This window comes from Prionailurus bengalensis, chromosome B3 (genome assembly GCF_016509475.1).
Source record: "Prionailurus bengalensis isolate Pbe53 chromosome B3, Fcat_Pben_1.1_paternal_pri, whole genome shotgun sequence".
Taxonomy (NCBI): Eukaryota; Metazoa; Chordata; class Mammalia; order Carnivora; family Felidae; genus Prionailurus; species Prionailurus bengalensis.
In genome coordinates this window covers 69,760,825-69,784,308 of record NC_057355.1, presented here as the reverse complement: position 1 = coordinate 69,784,308, position 23,484 = coordinate 69,760,825, and the positions used below count along the sequence as shown (strand labels likewise).

General features: G+C 39.4%; 1 protein-coding gene and 1 pseudogene across 1 annotated transcript in view; one reads left to right on the top strand and one right to left on the bottom strand.

Annotated features, from left to right (window-relative positions):
• AVEN (apoptosis and caspase activation inhibitor) overlaps positions 1-23,484 on the top strand; it is a 198,005-nt gene that overhangs the window by 43,142 nt on the left and 131,379 nt on the right. Inside the window, exon 3 of the mRNA XM_043554523.1 lies at positions 9,203-9,380. Coding sequence (XP_043410458.1) covers positions 9,203-9,380 — 178 coding nt within the window. The remainder of the gene's footprint in view (positions 1-9,202; positions 9,381-23,484) is intronic.
• Positions 15,069-16,345, bottom strand: LOC122468831 (annotated as a pseudogene).

The window sequence follows — 23,484 nt, the reverse complement described above, 5'->3', positions numbered from 1 at the left end:
TAAGAGAAAGTGAACTGTCAGGGGCTGTGGTCAAGGTGAGTGTGGTTTGTACACTAAGCTTGCTCAGGAATGCTCAGAGTCTACATGCAGCCCTCCTATCAACATTGTGTGTGTGTGTGTGTGTGTGTGTGTGTGTGTGTGTGTGTGTGTGCGCGCGCGCGCGCGCGCGCGCGCGCGCACGCGCACGCGCATAGGAGACGGGCAGAGAGCGAGAGAGAATCTTAAACAGGCTTTGAGACACGGGGCTTGATCCCACAACCCTGGGAGCATGACCTGAGCCGAAATCAAGACTCAGATGCTTAACTGACTGAGCCACCCAAGCGCCCCAGATAATTTCATGTGTACAAAATCTTTTAATTAAATGATTTAACAAAAAGAAGTTTTTGCTCAAAGGCCTCTTAGTTGTATCTCTGGTTATCGTACGTCTCTGTATTGTGCGTGTCATTAGATTGGCAGAGCAAAATGCTGACTTTTTTCTTAGATCAGAACCACACTGAGAAGCAGACGGTCTTTATAGTTACATTCTTTACCTTCTTTATTAGAAACGTTGTTGACATTGACCTAACGCACAGAATTTTACCTGGAGGTTGGGACTTGCAAGGTTGAGTAATTTGGTCGTTTTTAAAACCTTTTTTAGTCTGAATTCTTACATGAAGTTCAAGTTGTAAAGCAGATAAAATGAAACTGATTCTATTGCCACTTCCCTCACCTTTCCACAAGGACCTCGTAAAGGGACCTTCACTAAGTATAGTTTAAAATTGCCATTTAGTCCAATGAAAGTTACTGCAGTCTAATTTCCAAACTACCCTTAACTTACGGCAGCATAAACTCTCAGGGTCTTTGCGATGAGCTATCCCATAGTCTAGCCCTTCTATGGACTGCCGGCAAATGGTAATTTCCTTTCTGTGTCTCCTCTTTTTAGCCAACTCTCCAAAACAAAATAACACAGGTGAGAAAGATAAGATACAAGGACTTGGAGAAAGAAAGATAAGGACTGGGGATGAGTGAAGAGGCCTGGCAGAAGTGTCACTGAGTAGCTGTTTTGAGGATAGGGGTACCACTTTTTCTGTTCTCAGTTTCCTCTGTCTCCTCTTCCTTCCCATAAACTGATCACAGGGAAGGACAAGAAAAGAAGCTGTAGATAATTCTCTTGTTAGAGAAACATCTGAATTTGATTATGGTCTAAATCACTTTTTCCCCGTTCATACTGGCTAGAGAGAATTGTGGAGCTCAAATACTGTGAACATTGTTCTGGGCTCAATAGGTAATGTAGATATACGTGCCATAAATTGCATTTATTGTTTTTTTTTTTTCAAGTATGATCACACTCTAATGCATATTTTTATGTAATACACAACGACAAACTTATTAGTTTACTTGTATACTAGTTATATAGTATATATATATATATGTTTTTTTTAATTTAATTTTTAGCTGAAATTTGGCTTCTGGAAATACTACATAAAATTATTATTATTGAAAAAATTTAATGTTTTTATTTTGTTTTTGAGAGAGAGACAGAGCATGAGCAGGGGAGGGGCAGAGAGAGTGGGAGACACAGAATCTGAAGCAGGTTCCAGGCTGTGAGTTGTCAGCACAGAGCCTGACGCAGGGCTCAAACTCACGGACTGTAAGATTGTGACCTGAGCCGAAGTTGGACGCTTAACCGACTGAGCCACCCAGGCGCCCCTACATAAAAATTATTTTTGCTAGCACACTTTTCTAATACCAAAAGCTGTCAGTGAACTCTTCAATTATGATGATTTATACATTTTTCTGTTGTTAAGAATATTTAAAGTGGTGAAGCATCAGCTGTTTCACAAAATGAGTATAGAAGATAAAAAAAATGACCTTAATAGGGTCATAAATATAAAAGTTGGCAATTAGACTATTAAGTAATGATCTATTTTTAAAAAAAAATTTTTTTTTCAACGTTTATTTATTTTTGGGACAGAGAGAGACAGAGCACGAATGGGGGAGGGGCAGAGAGAGAGGGAGACACAGAATCGGAAACAGGCTCCAGGCTCCGAGCTATCAGCCCCGAGCCTGACGTGGTGCTGGAACTCACGGACCGCGAGATCGTGACCTGGCTGAAGTCGGACGCTTAACCGACTGCGCCACCCAGGCGCCCCGTAATGATCTATTTTAAAGCTTGATAACATTTAAAATTTTTAAAGTTAAGGTGAATTAATATAATTTTCCAATTTTATACATTGTAACATTTTTTGGTTGAATATATTTGACATTATTACCTAATTATTGAAATCAGTTCCCAGTGACTTTCTGTTCAAGAGTTTCCTTAAATTTTCTCTTGTGTATCTTTCTATCCTGTTGCCTTTTATGATATAATTACATTTTGTGAGGAACATAGGAGGTAGTTGAAAAATGTGTGATTGACTGTGTTCAACCTCCTTATTAGGAAAGCCATTTCCATATCCCTTACTCCAGCAGAAAGTAAAATAAGGACCTTCAAAAGTTAGGTTTCTGGGGCGCCTGGGTGGCCCAGTTGCTTAAGTGCTGACTTCGGCTCAGGTCATGATCTTGCAGTTTGTGAGTTCAAGCCCCACATCAGGCTCTGTACTGACAGCTCAGAGCCTGGAGCCTGCTTCAGATTCAGATTCTGTGTCTCCCTCTCTCTGCCCCTCCCCTGCTCATTCTCTGTCTTTCTCTCTTTCTCTAATATATATATATATATATATATATATATATATATATATATATATATATGTGTATTAATTGTCTCTCTGTCTCTCAAAGATAGATAAACATTTATTTATTTATTTATTTTTTTACAAAAAGAATCCTAAGTATAAAAGGCTTTCCATAGGCTCTTGTTGTTATGTGTTGCTAGTAACTTCCCAAGTTTTATTGGCTTATCCAAGGGCTCTTCATGATAAAGATAATCTTTAAATATTCTCTTGGCCAATGGTCGCCCTTTTGAAAGAAAAGGTAAGAGGATATTTAAAAAACAGCATTGCCCAAACATACTGTTCAGTCCAGTTAAATTAAGCAGATTGTGATTTAATGTAAATTATAGTTGTAAATTAAATAGCAGTATAGCTGCGGTGAGTAAAGCTTTTATTGACTCTGTTGTGCATATGGTACCTTTTTTCTCGTTCTTTTTTTTTTTAATTTTTTTTTTTCAACGTTTATTTATTTTTGGGACAGAGAGAGACAGAGCATGAACGGGGGAAGGGCAGAGAGAGAGGGAGACACAGAATCGGAAACAGACTCCAGGCTCTGAGCCATCAGCCCAGAGCCCGACGCGGGGCTCGAACTCACGGACCGTGAGATCGTGACCTGGCTGAAGTCGGACGCTTAACCGACTGCGCCACCCAGGCGCCCCTTTTTTCTCATTCTTCTATCCATCATCGAAAGTGGGGTATTGATGCCTCTACCTATTATTGTTAAGCAATTCCCCTCGTTAATTCAGTCAGTGTTTGCTGCATGTATGGTGAGCAGAGAGCCTGATACAGGGCATGAACCCATGAACTGTGAGATCATGACTTGAGCCGAAGTCGGACGCTCACCTGACTGAGCCACCCAGATGCCCCTATAATTTTACCTTTTAAAGAATGAGAGAAGAAAGAAGAAGCATAAGCATGTATCGATAATTTTTGTTATATTAGCTTCTTATTTCCTATTGCTAGTTTTGTATATTTGTTTCTGATATTGGAGTTCCTGTACAAAGTCCTGTCCTTACTGCAATACAGTTTTGCTCCCACCCACCTCCTTTGTGCTATTATTGGCAAATATTTTGTTGGGCCTATAACATATGGAAACATAATTAAGCACATACTGTTTTAAATTGCTTTTAAAGTCAGTTATGGGAGGAGAGGCTGTATTAGATACGATTTGTAAATATTTTCTCCTATTCCGTAAGTTCCCTTCTCATTTTTCAATTAAGCTTTTAATTTTAATTCCAGTATAGTTAACATACAGTGTTATATTAGTTTCAGGTGTACAGTACGGTGATTCAATAATTTTATACATCGCTCAGTGCTCATCATGAGAAGTGTACTCTTTAATCCCCATCACCTATTTCCCCCATCCCTCATCCATGTCACCTCTGGTAACCATCAGTTTGTTCTCTATGGCTAGGCATGTGTTTATTGGTTTGTCTCTATCTTATTTTTTTCCTCTGCTCATTTTTTTGTTTCCTAAATTCCACATATGAGTGAAATTGTATGGTATTTGTTTTTCTCTGACTGGCTTATTTCACTTAGCATAATACTGTCTAGCTCCATCCACATCATTGCAAATGGCAAGATTTCATTCCTTTTTATGGCTGAGTAATATTCCATCATCTGTATCTATATCTATCTATATCTACAGCTATATCTAATTTACTTATATTTATATTTAGACATAGGTATACACACATACACATACACCACATAGTTATGTATTTCTCTATTGATGGACACTTGGGCTGCTTCCATAATTTGGCTATTGTAAATAATGCTGCAATAAACATAGAGGTGCATGTATCCCTTTGAATTAATATTTGTGTATTTTTTGGGTAAATATCCAGAAGTGTGATTGTTGGATTGTAGGGTAGTTCTATTTTTAATTTTTTTGCCCTGTTTTCTAGAGTAGCTGCACCAGTTTGCATTTCCACCAACAGTGCATGAGGGCTCCTTTTTCTCCACATCCGCACCAACACTTGTTGTTTCTTGTATTGTTGATTCTAGCCATTCTGACAGGTGTGAGGTGATATCTCATTGTAGTTTTGATTTGCATTTCCCTGTTGATAAATGATGTTGATGCCTTTTCATTCTGTTGATGGTCTCCTTTGCTGTACAGAGGCTTTTTAGTTTGATGTATTCTCACTGGTTTACTTTTGTTCTGTTGCCTTTGCTTTGGTGTCTAATCCAAAAAATTGCCTAGACTGATGTCAAGGAGCTTACCACCTATATTTTTCTTCTAGAAGTTTTATGGTTTCAGGTCTTACACTCAAGTATTTAATCCACTTTTTTTTTTTTTTTGAGCAGCAGCAGGCCAAAGTTTATTAGAATTTATTAGAATTAGAAAGGAAGAATAGTAGGAAAGCTCTCTTTACAGAGAGGGGACACTTGAAAGTGAATGCCCCCTCAAGTATTGAATCCATTTTGAGTTGACTTTTGTGTAAGGATAAGAAAGTGGTCTAGTTTCATTCTTTTGCATGCAGCTGTCCAGTTTTCCCAGCACCATTTATTGAAGAGACTGTCCTTTCCTCATGGTGTACTGTTTGTCATAAATGACCATATATGTATGGGTTTATTTCAGGGCTCTCTATTCTGTTTCATTGATCTATGTGTCTGTTTTTATGCCATTACCATACTGTTTTGATTACTATAGCTTTGTAATACAGTTTGATACCAGGAAGCATGATGCCTCCAGCTTTGTTGTTCTTTCTTAAGATTGCTTTGGCTATTCAAGGTCCTTTGTGGTTCCATACAAATTTTCAGATAGTTTGTTTTATTTCTGTGGAAAATGTCATTGGAATTTTGATAGGGATTGCATTGAATCTGTAGGTTGCTTTGGGTAGTATGGATATTTTTAACAATAGTCTTTTCATCTGTGATATAGCGTATCTTTCCATTTGTGTCTTCTTTAATCTTTTACATCAGGATCTTCTATTTCAGTATACAAAATTAGCTTACTCATTTTGTAATGATGTTGTTAACATAATAATGATGGCTTTATAGTTTTCACATCGCTTTCATCAGTATTTTCCTGTTTGTTCTGTTTCTTCTGTCTTGCGATTTTGCATATTTTGGCCCAGATCGTTGCAAAATGAACCAAACATAAAATCTATGGGAGTTTTGAAGATACACCTTTCTCTAAGTTACATCAGATGTCTTCTAAGCTTTATTACTCTTTACTACCCTCTTGTGATGGAGGCTAATGACACCTCTTCTCATCTCTGCAGTTGGGTCAGGGGTAATGAGATCATTATTCAGTGATTCTTGTAAGTTGGGGATTGGTGAGTCATTTAGCTGTTGGAGGCCCCAGCCTATTATACACACATTGTAAATACTAAATGATGGTGAGGGCAGGGCTGTTCATTTTTCCTAGGTCCCCTGCCTCCCGTTTCAGGGCTTATGTCACTGTTAGTACTTCCTCAGGTGTTTCAGATCATCATCCTCTTTAGCATCAAGCTAATTACTCTGCCCAGGCTTACATTTTTGCCATGTGTTAGGGCGATGTTCACAAGTTTTGTGCTAACTGGATAAGTCTTTCTGAACTCTGTGTACCCAGTGGACCAACAAAGGAAAATTGGATTTTCCCAGATTAAACCCTGCTAGTAGTTTCAGCTCTAGTTCAGTCCTCCCCAGTTCTCATCAGTTATGAAGCTGTTTTCTTTAGAACCTTCCTGGTATTTATTATCTAAACAGGAGATCTTACTCAAGCACATACCTTGAATCTGCTACCATCTTTTAGTTCTGAGAATCTCTCAGGATTGGCAGGAAACCTGGAGGTTTCAGGGCATCTTTGCAATCCCTAGATTATGATGTAGTTTGCCATCTCTTTGTGCCATCAAGGAGGCTTCTGATGATATTTGAGGGCTGTGAGTAATCTTGAAAGGTCAATACTCTATCCTTTCATGAAAGCTTACTAAATTTGATCTAGGTGAGAATTTCTGACTAGCGTTAAATCTGTTTGGGGAATTAGAAATTTGTAGTGGACAAAATAATACCACGCAGTCGAGTTCCTAGATGCAAGGGGGGAAAACCTATGTGTACAGTGGGTGGAACAGACTTCGTCCAAACTCGTTGGGTAATCTTAGCAATACTTATGTTGGGTCAGACATTTATTACCTGTCCTTTCATGTGGTGTAACATAAGGTTCAGAGCACCATCTATGCTGTATTTTAAATAAAAAATATTTAACTTGACCGCATTGGGCATTCAGATTTTTAGGGCTTTTTTTTTTTTAAATCCATTATTTCCATAAACCATACTGCAAGGAAGCAGCCAAACAAAGGATGGGTCCTTCTGCACCCTACGTGTACTGGCCTCTTCAATAAATCAATGTCTTAAAGATAGAGATGGAACTAGAATCAAAGGGATTTAAGGGAGAGTGAGATACAGGGCATGATCTTGAGTAGGATACCAGCTTGGACAAAACCAGCTCTAAAGCAAATTTTTGGAGTCAGACAAATTTGGAAATAGTCTGGATGTTATATGAAATGATATTTACTGAGAAGGAGGGATGCAGAATTTTGATGAAAAAATTCTTGTTACAAAAAAATGTATATATAAATAGCGCATATACTTCTAGATGTCTTTCTAAGGTGTTAATAGTGGAACTCCTACTCTCCAGTGATAGGAATGTGGGGTTTTTATTTATCTCTTTGCTTGTCTCTCCTCTTACTTTTCTGCAGTGCACATGCCTCATTTTTGTGTTAACGAAAGCTATCTACAACCCATCTACAGATAGACTGTTACAATATATTTCACAAGGTTTTTCTTGAGGATTTAATAATCTTTGGGATGCTTCTTTGAACCATGACTTTAGATTCTACATGCATCTTTCTTGTTTAAAGTTAATTTTTTATTATAATAGGACAATTTCAAATACATACAAAAGTAGATAGGATTGTATAATTATCAACTGTGCCCAGTTTATTTCCTCTGTACCCACCATTCCTCTCCACCCATTCCTCTCCACCCATTATTATTATTTTTTATTTTTTTAAAACGTTTATCCATTTTTGAGAGACAGAGAGGGACAGGTCATGAGCGGGGAAGGGGCAGAGAGAGAGGGAGACACAGAATTGAAGCAGGGTCCAGGCTCCGAGCCGACAGCACAGAGCCTGACGTGGGTCTTGAACTCACAAACCATGAGATCATGACCTGAGCCAAAGTCGGATGCTCAACCGACTGAGTCACCCAGGCGCCCCTCCACCCATTATTTTGAAGGAAATCCCACATTCCTGTCTTTTCATCTATAAATAGTCAATATTTTTTTCCTAAAAAAATAAGAACATTAAAAAAAAACATGGTATGGTATCACCGCAAACAATAAATATATGAAATAATCGTATTCCTTCAATATAATCAAATATCCAGTCATTCACATTTCTCTGTCTCATAAGTGATTTTTATCTATAGTTATATTGTTAGAATCTGACTTCAAATAAGCTCCTGGGAGCCTCCGTGGCTCAATTGGTTAAGTGTCTGACTCTGGATTTCAGCTCAGGTCATGATCTCACAGTTTGTGTGTTCGAACCCTGCATCAGACTCTGCACTGACAGTGTGGCGCCTGCTTGGGATTCTCTGTCTCTCTGTCTCTCAAAATAAGTAAATTCACTTAAAGAATAGTAAGAGCTTCGTCTCTTTAAAAAAAATAAGTTTCTGACATTACAAATGGTTATGTGTCCATTAAGCTCTTTCAATCTGTAGGTATCTCCCTCCTCCCCCAGCATTTTTTTCCCTTGCAAATTATTTGTTGAAGAAACTAGGCCCTTCATCTTTTATAATTCCTCACCTTCTGCATTTTTCTGCATGCTCTTTTTTTAATACTCAAGACTGGAAGTTGTACTCTTGAATGCACCTGAGCAGAGTTCCCATTTAAAACTTACAAAACTTATTTATTGTGTTTGTAAAATCTGTAAGTGGAAATGGTTGATTTCTGTCCTAAAGTCCTCTAAGTTTAAGACTCATAGCCTTGGGGTGCCTGGGTGGCTCAGTCCGTTGAGCATCTGGCTCTTGATTTCAGCTCAGGTCATTTCATGGTTTGTGAGTTCGAGCCACTCATTGGGCTCTGTGCTGACAGTGTGGAACCCGCTTGGGACTCTACCCCTCTCTCTCTGCCCTTCTAAAATAAATACCCCTCTCAAAATAAATAAAAATAAGCCTAAAAAAAAAAAAAAGACCTGTATAGCCTTGATTGTTTCAATAAGATGAAACAACTAATGGGAAAGGATACATTGGGGTAGTAGGCATTAGCCCTATCAGTTACCCAAATTTTTAGACAAGAACTTGCCAGATTTCCTTTGCAAAGTGAAATGAAAAATTTACCCTGAAAATGAATTCAGGACCGTGGTACATTGGGGTCCTTTTGAAATATAATTTTGTATCCTCAGCTTGATCTATAAAATGCTCTTTGTCATGATACTTGTATACTATTTTTTGTTTTGTTTTACTTTACTGCTAAGGCTGCTATGGTTGAAATTTCCACTGCCTGTGTATTGATTTGTTTGTAATGATTGCAGGTTGAAGATGACAGTGATGCAGAGACCTTTGGAGAAGAGAACGAGGAACAGGGAAATTATTCTAAAAGAAAGATAGTCTCTAACTGGGATCGATATCAAGATATTGAAAAAGAGGTCAATAATGAAAGTGGAGAATCACAACGGGGGACAGACTTCAGTGTCCTCCTCAGCTCTGCAGGTATGAATTCCGGTTGCTTGCCTATGGTTTAGTGCTCTGAAAGTTGCATAGACCTCTTATTTATGTTCCCTTTAAAGCTGCATTAAAAATTTTTTTTTAATGTTTATTTATTTTTGAGAGAGACAGAGACAGAACGCGAATGGGTCAGGGGCAGAGAGAGAGGGAGACACAGAATCTGAAGCAGGCTCCAGGCTCTGAGCTGTCAGCACAGAGCCCGACGTGGGGCTCGAACTCACGAACTGTGAGATCATGACCTGAGCAGAAGTTGGATGCTCAACCGACTGAGCCGCCCAGGCGCCCCATAAAGCTGCATTTTATTTACTAGCAATTCATCCTTTTGTCCTTTGGGTTTTAAATTCAAGTAAAGGACAGTGTGTCTAATGGTTTGCAAGGAAAAAAGATGTTTCATTAAGTGGAAGCCAGGGATTCCATGTACTGATGTAGAAGGACTTCAGGCCTGGTTGAAATGGATAAAAGGCTTTACAGAAATGGAAATGCTGAACCATGCCCCTCTAAGTTGGGTAGTCTGAAAACAGAAGTGTTTTCGTTGATATCAGAGGAATCAATGCTTATGTTTATACAAAGCTTTACCAAGCTTCTAGAGTATGTGTTCTTTTCCCTTTTATAGCCAGGAATATGCATATTCGTGGATATGCACATATTAGAGTCCTGTGTACCTGAACACGAAAACTTTTCTGTTTTGTTTTTGGACAGTCTTCCCTATCAATAAAGTGAAATGCTCATTCCTTCTATGCCCAGCTGTTGTTTTAAGATTGACTCTACCCTGAACGATGTGCAGCAGTGTGAAGGTGGAGTAGGAGAGTAGTTACAGAGAGTGATGGAACAGAGCTGGCTGGAGAGATGGCTGCTCTCTCCTAGAGTGTGGCGTAAGAATCGGAAGGACGAAAGGAGGATGGATTAGTGGTTTTCAGGGGTTTGGGATGGGAGGGTGGGAAGTGGATGTGGTTATAAAATGGCAACGTGAAGGTTCTTGATAGTGCTGGTACGATCTTTTGTCTTGTGGTAGTAGGTAGAAAAACCTACACAAATGATAACATTGTCTAGAACTTAATACACATGCACATGAGTGACTACAAATAAAACTGAGGAAATATGAAGAGGATTGGTGCTTATATCAATGTCAGTATGTCCGTATTTCCGGTTGTGATATTATAATACAGTTTCGCAAACTGTTATCATTGGGGGAAACTGGGCCAAGTACATGGGAGATCTCTGTGTTTCTTTAAAAAAAATTCTTTTTTTAAACTTTATTCATTTTTGAGACACAGAGAGAGACAGAGCATGAGTGGGAAAGGGGCAGAGAGAGAGGGAGACACAGAATCTGAAGCAGGCTCCAGGCTCCGAGCTGGCAGCACAGAGCCCAACGTGGGGCTCGAACTCACGAGCTGTAAGATCATGACCCGAGCTGAAGTCGGACGCTCAACTGACTGAGCCACCCAGGCGCCCCTCTCTGTATTATTTCTTAAATTTGTATGTGAGTCTACTATGACCTCGACAACAACAAACAGCATAATATTGCCAGGTTAAAAAAATATAAAGAATTGAGAAGCATAGAAATAAAATGAAAATAATATTTTGAGACAATTTGCTTTGAATTCCCTCTTGCCTCCAAGTGTTAGGTTGCTGTTGAGTTCCACCTTTCTTTTTTCTCATCTTGCCTATATTTTTGAATGCCCATACCAGACTAAGAATCATAAAGTGATGAATTCTCTTTGAGCTTAATAGAATAAACCTCTTGAGTAGAAAAAAAATTACATGTGGAGAGAGTAGGGTGAGTGTGGGTCAGCAGAGCAAGGTTCAGACTGGTGTCCTTCTGTTGTATGCTCCCCACAGTGTCACCCTCTCAGGAGAGGTTTGCTGACGGCATCCAACTCATTGACCGTTTAGGGGCCAGTGACTCCTCTTTTTGCCAGTCAGATGAGTACTGCCCTCTTGTCACCTGCATTTTGGCCGCTTGCAGGTTTATAAGCACCTTTCTTCAAGGTGAGAGAAAGGTAAAAGGTGGGCTGCTTAGTTTTAATTTGTGTTAGCTGTTCTGCTAAAGGAATGGGGGGGGGGGAGGGAAATGGAAGCAGTGCAGTGTGGACTACCTGGTTTTAATTGAATTAAAAGTGTACTTGGTTACTAGGACAGTATCTGGCAAGTGAAAGATACTGCCTGAATGTCGGAAGGCGATTCACAGCTCTAGTCTAACCCGGCAGCTATGCCCAGGGGCTTATGATTTTGACTGTTTATGTTAGCATTTTATTTATAACTTAAAGCCTGGCATGATTTGGCTCTCCTATGTATTTTTCTTGTAGTCTGTCTTTGCTTACTGATTCTTTTCAAGTAGCTTGTTTATGTGTGATTGGTTTCTCGGGAGATCACAATTGTCCCATCTTCTGACATGTGCTTCTAGCTTTTCCCCACTGTGCTGCTCATGTATCATTTTCTTTTCACCATGTCATATGCCTGAGAAGAGCTGCCATGCTTTCTTCATTGTAGGAGTAGGGCTATATTAGTTTACTTTTGAGAGATGGAGTACATTCTGTGATCATAATATATATATATTTATAACATATATTATAATATATAAATAGATATTATATGTTATAAATATATAATATATATATTTATATACATATTTAGTATATATAAAAATATAAATATATATACTAAATATATATATACTAAATATATATTTACTAAATATATATATACTAAATACATATATATACTAAATATATATGTATATATTTAGTATATAATTTTTTTACTAACTACCAAAGTAACTCAAATTAGAAATAACTTACCAACTTTGAAAATTGGATTATCTTAATATTGGACATTTAAGTTCAGTCGATGATGTTACAGTCTTTCCTTTGTCAGTGTTGTTTAATATAAGGAGCACAGACCCCTAAGTTGAACAGATGTGGATTTGAATCCTAGTCTATCATGGTTCTGTCGAACATTAGTAATATTATTTCTCTTAGTATCCAGTGCAAGAATAGTTAGGTGGAACAGTGCCTAATTTGATGCTGTCAACATCTTATCCCAAATTGGCTGCTGGTTTTAGTTCTGCTCAATGAGTAACCGTGTGCCTAGAATTAGTATGTATCAGAATTTTTTGTCCATAGAAGCTTAATTAACTACCTTCAGTAAAGTCAAAGTCTAATTTCTTGTTTTCCTTGAATGTTAGACATAATGCAGTGGTTGCCAATAGAATTTGAAGATCCTTTTTCTGAGAAATTAAAAGGTTTTGGGTGTGATAGAGCTGATTATTGAGTCTACTTGTTGAATAACCAATGGCGGTGGTCTTAGCCTCTGAGCATTTAAAAGTTGGTGATTTTAGGTTTCAGGTTAAGTCCTAAAATAAAATTTCCCCCCTTTTCCTCCAGTTTGCCACCTATAGTTGCTCATTGGTTTTTCTCCTGCATATCTGTGTCTGCCACATGCCCTGAAGGATGGCCCTTGTTGTCCCTGTGACAGATGACAGACTTCATTTCTCTGAACTTTGAACTGTTCTTTATGCATTCTTTTTTATTCTAGAATCAGCTGTGTGGTGCATACACCTCTGGTCCAATTCTCAAATGCCATTTTGAGACGGACCTTTTGCCAAGAGTACCTCTAGCTTAATGTGTTGTTACTCACCCAGTAGGATTTACGTCTCAACAGTGAATCTTTGGGGACCAGTAATTAAATCCCAAGAGTGAATTTTCTACTGCACACACAGTTGGTGTGTGTGCATGTTGGTATATTCATTTAGGAAGGTGGTTTGTCATTTTTCTGTAAAGTTGAAGATCTGGCACTTGTACCCTGGGAAGGCACTCTCGAGAAGCTATGGCGCCAATGCACACACCGGGAGACGTGTGTGTGCATTCATAGCAGTGCTGGTCAGAAGAGCCACGTGAAAGCAACTCAACTGTCTACTAATGGTGGAATGAATACATAAGTCAGTGGATGAGCCGCTCAAACATACTGTGAAGTAAAAGGAACACTACATAGCCACAAAATACCTCCGTACGATTCTACCTACATAAAGTTCACACGCAAGAAAAAAACAAGCTGTTATTTAGGGATGCATATTTGAATGGTAAAATGGAAACCAAGGAAACGGTTATGGTACAAATCAGGATCGTGTTCCCCTCTAGTAGAGGGGTGAGGGGTAATGATTGGATAGGGGCATGCAGCAGGTGTCGGTGTTGGGGGGACTTCCTGATGTTGATGCTGATCTATTTTTTGACCTGAATAATGTTTACTTATATTCATTGGATAATAATAATAATCATCATCCTTCTCCTCCTCTTCCTCTTCCTCCTCCATTAATTTATTCATTTTTAGAGGGGGAAGGAGAATCCCAAGCAGTCTTTGCGCTGCCAGCACAGAGCCCCACACAGGGCTCAGTCTCACAAACCCTGAAATCATGACCTGAGCCAGAATCAAAAGTCAGATGCTCACCCGACTGAGCCACCCAGGCACCCTGAATAATTATTCTTTAAATCTTACCCATTCTTTTATGTGTCTCTCTACACAAGGAAAAAAAAAGTCTAAAAATGGATTTCTAATGAGAGGATTTCAGTTACCACCACAGACCATGGGGAACATTTTGGGAGAGGCATTCTTTTTTGGCATCCCGAGGTCTTCAACACACAGGTGCCGCCTGCTTTGTTTCAGTCTCTGGCTGAAGGTCATGGCATCTTGTTTTGCTGAGGAAATGGGGAGAGGCCACTAGTTTGTTTGAGGTCACACTCTTTCTGGTAGGATTGGGAGTCTTGAGACATCTTTTTAGGAGTCTTTCTGTAAGCCTCTGAAACAGACGATCGCGCCTACAGCTTTTCTTTTTGAACAATGTTCTTGCAGTTCTAAGTTATGTTTCACAAGCTTGGAGAATGGTACCATACTCTCACTTATGTTCAGGCATAAGAATGTTAGATCTTTAAGGAAGTTTTCCGCCCCCTACCTTTATTTTTTTTCCCCAAGTGGTGAGTCATTGAATTCATGCCATATGCTTTATCTACTCCTTTCAAGAAGTCACAGATAACTAGTTAGAAAAATGTTTACAGTGTGAGCAAGAGTGCACTGGGGCAATATTGAAGAGAAAAGGTTTTTTTTTTTTTCCCCCACATGTTTCTGTGCAAGTCTATAAGCTCTGTTTATTTTCAGTGGAGCAAATAGAAAAAAAATGAAACGATTAGACTACAGTTGGGTCAGTATAGTTGCCCATGCATATTTTCATTTAAAGCTATTGTAGATCTTTCTTCAATGCCATTTTATGAAAAATTGATGGGGGGGGGAGATTTTAATTATTATGATATTTGATTTTCCTCCCCACCCTTGGTATCCTTTTGCCAGCAAGTAGACTGAACGGGAAAAGAAAGCCTATCGCTCTAGCAGCCCACGAAGCAGCCGGACAGCTGCATTTGTCCCCATTGACTCAGTTCATTTTTTTTTTCTTTTCCCATGGGTGTGCATTTTGTCAGTTTTTACTAATCTATTCTTGTTACAAAACAGTGTAGTGGAAGAACCTTCCCTTTAGTATTTGAATCATTTGAAATAACAGAAACAGAACTATGTATGCATTAAAAAAAAAAACAACCTTCATTTGGGTAACAACAACAAAAAGAGGTTAAACCACACACACACAAAATAAATAAATCTTTCCTTTCTCGTAGCCAGACAAGGAAATGGGCTTAATTTGATTTTCTTTTTTTCAAGCCTCCAGAGATAAAAGCAGCTTGAATACCTAGAAGTTTGCTGGCTAAATTCCTGGTCTCTGCACCATTTTGTGTTTTTGCTGTCGTTGTTTCCATGCCGATTCTCCTTTGTCTGCTTTTACTGGTCCAGCTGCATCCATTTGATCATGTTCCTCATCACCATCCATGTTCACTTTCTAGCCGTGAAACTGTACTTTTCCTGGACAGCTTTAATTTCTCTCCCCCTTCCTTTAAATCTGTGACCTTTTCAAGTTCATTTGTTTAGGGATTCTTGTTGATCCTCCATGATTTTTTTCAGTGCTGTTTTTCCCCCCTGCCTCTCCTAGTACCTCCCACCTCTCTTCTCTGTTCCTTAATTGTAAATTAAGGCTTCTTTGGCTTTATCTAGTGCTGCGTAGCCTTTTCTTTAAATAGCATTATGAAGTCTATCCATTTCATTTCCCCACGATTTGAGAAAAAGAAGTGTGGATCTTTCCAACGGGTCTGATCATCTAAGTCATCTCAAAGTTTCACCATTCAGTTTTTCCAGAGGATTCATGTCAGCACCTGGAGCACTTCTGGTTTTCTTCTTGTTCTTGTTTGGTATCTGAATTTAGCTTATACCTCATTTTAATCTTTGTTTTTTTTCTTGTTTGGAAAATAATACTCCTTGAAAAGTATTAGAAGGTCTTTATGCTTTTAACCAGTGTCTCTATAAACTTGGGCAAATTCAATACAATCAGACCCTGCAAATATTGATCGTTTCATGCTTTGTGTAATGTTGTTTTCGTTTGAATATTTTGTGCTTGACCTTTATCTTCTAATCCTTTATGTCACTAAGGATTGCATCAGCTGGAAAGCCTTTCATATACATGGATCTGTTTTTACATCATTTTTAATAGTCATTGGTCATTGGAGAGATGTTTTGTACTCATCAGAGAGAGGTTTGTGTGGGGAGCTTCTGATGTTAGCTTTATCTTTATTTCCTCAAGTTTTGTGTTGGGTTTGCTCAGTGCTTCCATTATATTAAAATCTGTTGTTAGGCGCTTCTACCTATTGGATTTTAGTATCTCCAGGGGAATCTGCCTTTCATCCAGTGTGATCTGTCCCCTTCAAAAACTTCTCATGGCAAATTAAAGTCACTACAATAGTACTTGATTTGATGACAGATTTTGGTCCCAGAGTAGCCATTTTGTCACAATCACCATTTTTGGCACTTGCAGCTATCTTTCTGGTCCTTGTCCCACTAAGCTGGGCCATAGGATCACCAGCAGTGATGATAGGGTCTCCAGTTCATTTTTAAGAACTGAATGTTTAGCATATTAGATAATTTAGATTATTTTTACTGGAAATATCTTTTTTTATTTAAAAAAATTTTTTTTAACGTTTACTTATTATTGAGAGGGAGACACACAGAGCATGAACAGGGAAGGGGCAGAGAGAGGGAGAGACACAGAACTTGAAGCAGGCTCCAGACTCCAAGCTGTCAGCATGGAGCCCGATGCAGGGCTTGAACTCACAAACTGTGAGATCATGACCTGAGCCGAAGTTGGTCACTCAACCAACTGAGCCACCCAGACGCCCCTGGAAATATCTTTTTTTAAAGTTTATTTATTTTGAGAGAGATGGAGATAGCGCAAGTGGGGGAGGGGCAGAGAGAGAGAGAGAGAGAGAGAGAGAGGGAGAGAGAGAGTGTCCCAAGCAGGCCCTGTCCCATCAGCGCAGAGCCTGATGTGGGGCTCAAACTCATGAAGCCGTGAGATCATGACCTGAGCTGAAACCAAGAGTCCCATGCTTAACTGACTGAGCTGCCCAGGCACCCCCTAACTAGAAATATCTTAATGAAAGAATATTAGTGAATTTTTTTGAATTTGACTTGTATTCCAGATACAGTTCTTGTTGTTCAGTGTCTAACTAGCTGCATCATCAAATTTGCATGCCACGTTCTGATAGCATCTACTATATTCCTCTCAACTGCTGCTGTCTCCTCTCTGTTTATTCTCATGGAGTCATACTTACTTTAAAAAGAGAAATATCATTTATTTTTATTTTTTCTTTTTAGTTTTTCTTTTAGAGAGCATGGGAGAGGGACAGTTTGGGGCGGGGGGAGAGAGAGAGAATATCTCAAGCAGGCTCCATGCTCAGTGTGGAACCTGATGTAGGGCTTGATCCCATGACCCTGTGATCATGACCCAAGTTGAAATCAAGAGTCAGATGCTCCATTGACTGAGTCACCCTGGCGCCCCATGAAATACCATCATTGAAAGGGAGGTTTTGGGGGGCGCCTGGGTGGCGCAGTTGGTTAAGCGTCCGACTTCAGCCAGGTCACGATCTCGCGGTACGTGAGTTCGAGCCCCGCGTCAGGCTCTGGGCTGATAGCTCAGAGCCTGGAGCCTGTTTCCGATTCTATGTCTCCCTCTCTCTCTGCCCCTCCCCTGTTCATGCTCTGTCTCTCTCTGTCCCAAAAATAAACGTTGAAAAAAAAAATTAAAAAAAAAAAAAAAAGAAAGGGAGGTTTTGGGAAGCAGAGCAAATAAATGCTCATGATCAATGTCCTATTTAAGTGGAAATTGGTAAGTTCTCTTTACTGGCTCTAGAGAGAATACCCTCCTCATTTTCCTAACTATAATTGATACTATAGTAATAATTAATATATTTATATTAATTAATGGTGAAATTTGACATAAAGCTGATATGTAAGGTTTTGTCATGTCAATAAGATTAAGCCTGATTATTAATGCAATTCTTTGTGTAAAGAATACTGAAAGGCAGAATGGGGAAAGTCCAAGGCTTATAATAAAGGCCCCTATAATACTAATAAAAAAAAGAGAATAAAAGTTATTTTGGCAAAGCCTTGAATGAAGGTCCGTGGAGAACTCCTTGTAATCTAAAAAGCATGAAACACATGAATTCAGAGGCTATGAATTTAGAATTAAGATTAATAATCCTTAAGATTGTGATAGTAAAGTCATCTATTCCGGTACGTGTAAGTGAAGTGTAGTGACTTTATTCAGGCAGTAGAGTGGAAACCACCCTTGACTGACGGATGTCAGCTGATCCCAGTCTTGGTTCTGCTCTTGGAGGAGTGAAACTCCCGGAAGCTCTTTTTTAAAGCTGCGAACTAGAAATAATACCTGCCTTGCTTTAGTACAGGGTGCTTGTGAGGATCATGGAGAATTATTGGAAAAATTAGAGTGCTACACAAAAGTCAATCATTATTGTATAGGCAAGGAAAGCAAACTGTTGGGGTAGAATATGCTAGGTAAGTGTGATGGAGAGAGAGTGCGAGAGGGGGAGGGGCAGAGAGAGAGAGAGAGAGAGAGAGAGAGAGAGAGAGGGAGAGAGAGAATCCCCAGCAGGCTGCACATTGTCAGTGCAGAGCCTGACATGGGGCTCAAACCCACAAACCATGAGATCATGACCTGAGCCAAAATCAAAAGTAGGACATTTAACTGACTGAGCCACCCACGTGCCCCTGAAATCAGGCCTTTAACTGGGGCTGTCATTAAAATTTCCAAACATCGTATTGATATATATAACTAGAATATAGCACACAATGATAATTAGCTCATTTTTTCTTAGTTTCTTTGTAATATGTGTTGACCTATTTCAGTCTCTGCAACTATAGAGGTGACACAGGGAAGTTGAAAGATGATTAAAAATGGGAAAAGCAGGATCTGTGATGAAAGGCTCATGATACTAAAGAAAAGAAGTCTGAGAAATGATTTAATAATTATGTCATATGTGTTCCAAACCCAAGACAATGGAAGAAAACAAATGTGTTTAACTAAAATGCAGAAGATTTAGATAAGATATTGCTGTGCATTTAGTACATGAGATGTTAACTGGGCATCTAAGGGAGAGTTGGGGATCATCTTGATTGGAAATCTTTCAAAATAGATTTGGTCTCCTTTAATGAGAATGAGTTCACCAATATTCCTTACTGCTGCATAGGGATGGGCAAGGTGATTTCTCAAGGCTTTTTCAACCCTATAATTCTGTTCTCTGGGCTTCTTGTAATTTCTCAGTAGTTCTATAGCATTTTACCCCAATGTGTTAAGTTAGCACATCTAGTGTTGTCAGAAGGGTTAGGCTTAAAATAAATGGGCAAGTGATGTGTGTGTGAATGGAGTCCTGTGGCCGTTAGTGACCCTGTGACAGCAGATGGGCCTGAAGCTGACAAGCTGACGGCAGTAAGAGCTACCACTGCCTGAATACCTACCATATGTAGGCTCTGTATAAGGTGTGTCACGTGTCCTTTTTTCTATGTCATTGACTTGTGACCGTAACCACAGGGTAGATTTCATTATCTTGATACATGTTGAAACAAAGTCTTAAAACCAACGGTAAATAATTTGTACAAAATTCACATATGTGCATATCTAATAAACAGAATAAGGAATCAATGTAAGTATACCTGGCTTCAAAGTTGATATTTGTCCCACTTGATACTATCCATTAAAATCAACAAATATATTATTATCTAAGACATACTTTTCTTCTTTATTTTTTTTTCTGCAAAAGGAAGCTTTATTTATACGTGGTCTGTAGCTTGGGAGAAAATTTGCGGTGGGTTAAGAAACTGCCTTTGGGTTGGAAGCAGAGACCCAGGCAGAAGTCTGGAGGCTTGGGAGCTGCATCTGGGCCTTGAGGGTACTGCCTTTTGGGGTTCCTAGTCCTGTTGAAGGTAAGCCTTCCAATGAGGCCTCACCCAGCCCTGTTGGGACTGGGCTCAGGAGGTTGGTGATTTGTCCTGCTGGATAAGTTTCCTCTTCCTCCGGAAAGTATCTGTCCAGGAAGTCACAGAGATGGGAATCTGTGAGGGCAGGAACTGGTTCAGGGTTTCCTCCAGGGCTGTTTCCTTGGCACCCAGGGTGTGACCCCACTCATCTTGTGTCAGCTTCTGCATGTCCTAGAAGAGGACTCAGCCGCAGTTCTGGTTTTGTGTAGTCTAGACATGGTTGGTACCCTTGGATCTCCCTGCCAACTTGTGGAAGAAGTGGACCCTGCCTTCCCAGGCCACACTCTTGCAGTTGTGATAGAAGTCCAAAGAGAGAGAGGTATAGGAAACTCATAGGTGCTGGTAGACTGGGCAGGTAATGGCGGCCCTTACCTTGGTAGAATAATTTTGGTGACTCTGGGGGCTCATAGTTGATTGGAGACAAAGAGCTAACCACAAAAAGATGGTATTAACTGGTCTGAGAAGCAAGGGATGGGCCAAGAGATGGGTCCTGGAAGCTACAGCTAGAGAGGAAATTGGAGGGTGATCAGAGGCTGGAGTGGGGGAAATCCTCAGGTCTATTCCACCCAACATTGCTGAAGCAAGAGAAAAGCCAATATGATAAACTAATTTGAGATATTTTAGATGGAAAAAAGCCTTTAAATATACCTTTTCTAATGGAAATGTGGTATACTCAAAAGATTAATACGCCTGTAGGATCCTTCATCATGTATTTCTAGCGTACTGTCATACCTGAAATGGAAAGGAAAGGATGCCTTCATATGATTTGTTATGAGAATACTATAGTAGTCTCAGCATTTTCAGCTAAGAATGGAATGATGTTCATGAAATACCATTATGTACTACTAATTTAGTGACTGAATGTGGTATACATTTCCAAAAGAGTAGCTGATGATGTCAACATGTTGCTTTTCATAATTTGTGGTGAGCATTCTTCCTGGAAATTAAATCTGCCTCTTAAATGTGTACTTGGCACTTGCAAAAGGAACTTGATGGAGAGCCTCTCAGTCATTATTATCCCTTCAATGTTGCATCCCTGTGTATTGTACACAAAGGGAAACATTTCATCTTTAATAATAACGCTGCTGGTCTTTTAAAATCATAAAGTTTTACATCTTTTCATGTGCCTGTTGGCCATCTGGATGTCTTCTTTAGAGAAGTGTCTATTCATGTTTTCTGCCCATTTCTTCACTGGGTTATTTGTTTTTCGGGTGTGGAGTTTGGTGAGCTCTTGATAGATTTTGGATACTAGCCCTTTGTCCGATATGTCATTTGCAAATATCTTTTCCCATTCCGTTGGTTGCCTTTTAGTTTTGTTGATTGTTTGCTTTGCAGTGCAGAAGCTTTTTATCTCGATGAGGTCCCAATAGTTCATTTTTGCTTTTAATTCCCTTGCCTTTGGGGATGTGTCAAGAAATTGCTGCGGCTGAGGTCAGAGAGGTTTTTTCCTGCTTTTTCCTTTAGGATTTTGATGGTTTTCTGTCTCATTCAGGCCCTTTATCCATTTTGAGTTTATTTTTGTGAATGGTGTCAGAAAGTGGTCTAGTTTGATCCTTCTGCATGTTGCTGTCCAGTTCTCCCACACCATTTGTTAAAGAGACTGTCTTTTTTCCATTGGATATTCTTTCCTGCTTTGTCAAAGATTAGTTGGCCTTACGTTTGTGGGTCTAACTCTGGGGTTTCTATTCTATTCCATTGGTCTATGTGCACATGAAAAGATGCTCAACGTTGCTCCTCATCAGGGAAATACAAATCACACCCACACTCAGATACCACCTCACGCCTGTTAGAGTGACTAAAATGAACAAATCAGGAGACTAGATGTTGGCGAGGATGTGGAGAAACGGGAACCCTCTTGCACTGTTGGTGGGAATGCAAACTGGTGCAGCCACTCTGGAAAACAGTGTGGAGGTTCCTCAAAAAATTAAAAATAGATCTACCCTATGATCCAGCAATAGCACTGCTGGGAATTTACCCAAGGGATACAGGAGTGCTGATACATAGGGGCACTTGTACCCCAATGTTTATAGCAGCACTTTCAACAATAGCCAAATTATGGAAAGAGCCTAAATGTCCATCAACTGATGAATGGATAAAGAAATTGTGGTTTATATACACAATGGAATATTACGTGGCAATGAGAAAGAATGAAATATGGCCTTCTGTAGCAACGTGGATGGAACTGGAGAGTGTGATGCTAAGTGAAATAAACCATACAGAGAAAGACTGATACCATATGTTTTCACTCTTATGTGGATCCTGAGAAACTTAACAGAAGACCATGGGGGAGGGGGAAAAAAAAGGTTAGAGAGGGAGGGAGCCAAAACATAAGAGACTCTTAAAAACTGAGAACAAACTGAGGGTTGATGGGGGGGTAGGAAGGTGGGGAGGGTAGGTGATGGGTATTGAGGAGGGCACCTGTTGGAATGAGCACTGGGCATTGTATGGAAATCAATTTGACAATAAATTTCATATTTAAAAATCATAGTTTTAGAAAGTTTCATTGTTTTTTCATCTCTTCATCTATGACTTGCTAGCTAAGTAGATCATTTATGTGGTTTTAGAATTTACTTTTAGAGTTTTGTGGTGATAGTTTTCTGCCTTCTTTTTATAGAGTTTAATCTTTGTTTTAAACATTTTTTTAAGTTTGAGACAGACAGAGATAGCAGAGTGTGAGAGGGGTAGAGAGAGAGAGGGAGAGAGAGAATCCCAAGCAGGCTCTGTGCTCTCAGCACAGAGCTGGACACAGGGCTCAAACTCATGAAACCGTGAGGTCATGACCTAAGCCAAAACCAAGAGTCAGATGCTTAACCGACTGAGCCACCCGGGTGCCCTGAGAGTTTAATCTTGATACAAATTTATAGTGAAATTTGAGGTGATCATGAAGAACTTAAAAATGATTTTTTTTAAGTTTTATTTATTTTGAGAGAGAGCATGAGCAGGGGAGGGGCAGAGAGAGAGAGAGAGAGAGAGAGAGAGAGAGAGAGAGAGAGAGAATCCCAAGCAGGCTCCTCACGTTCAGTGCACAGCCACATGCAGGGCTTGGACTCATGAACGGTGATCAGGAGTTGGACACTTAACCAACTGAGCCACTCAGGCACCCCAGTCATGAATAACTTTGAATAACCAAAATTAATAGAATTCTGAGTTTGTTATCATGAATTTCTACCTCCACGGAGGGAGTATTACACGAGTCCCATCTGTCAGAGACAATCATGCACCTGAGCTGGTACATTTATCAAAAATAAGAAATTAACATTGTTATACTACAGACTTTATTTGACTTACCCCAGTTTTTTATCCCCTCCTGGTGTTCTTTTTCTGTTTCAACTTAGGATACCACACTGCCTTTATTTACCTGCTTAGTTTCCACTAATTTATAACAGTCTCTCAGTCTTTTCTTGACTTGATAATTTTAAGAATAGTGGTCAGGTATTTGGTAGAACATCCCTCAATTTGGGTTTTTCTGATGTTTTCTTAGGGTTAGATGGAAGTTACAGATTTTGGGGATGATGTGCCTTTCTTGTTGGATCACATCAGTGGACACATGACATCGACATGACTTATTACTGACAATATTACGTTTGATCACCTGATTAAGATGATACCCTCCAGGTTTCTCCAGTGTAAAGTTCCTTCCCATTGTCTTCACTAGAAGTGAGTGAGTAGG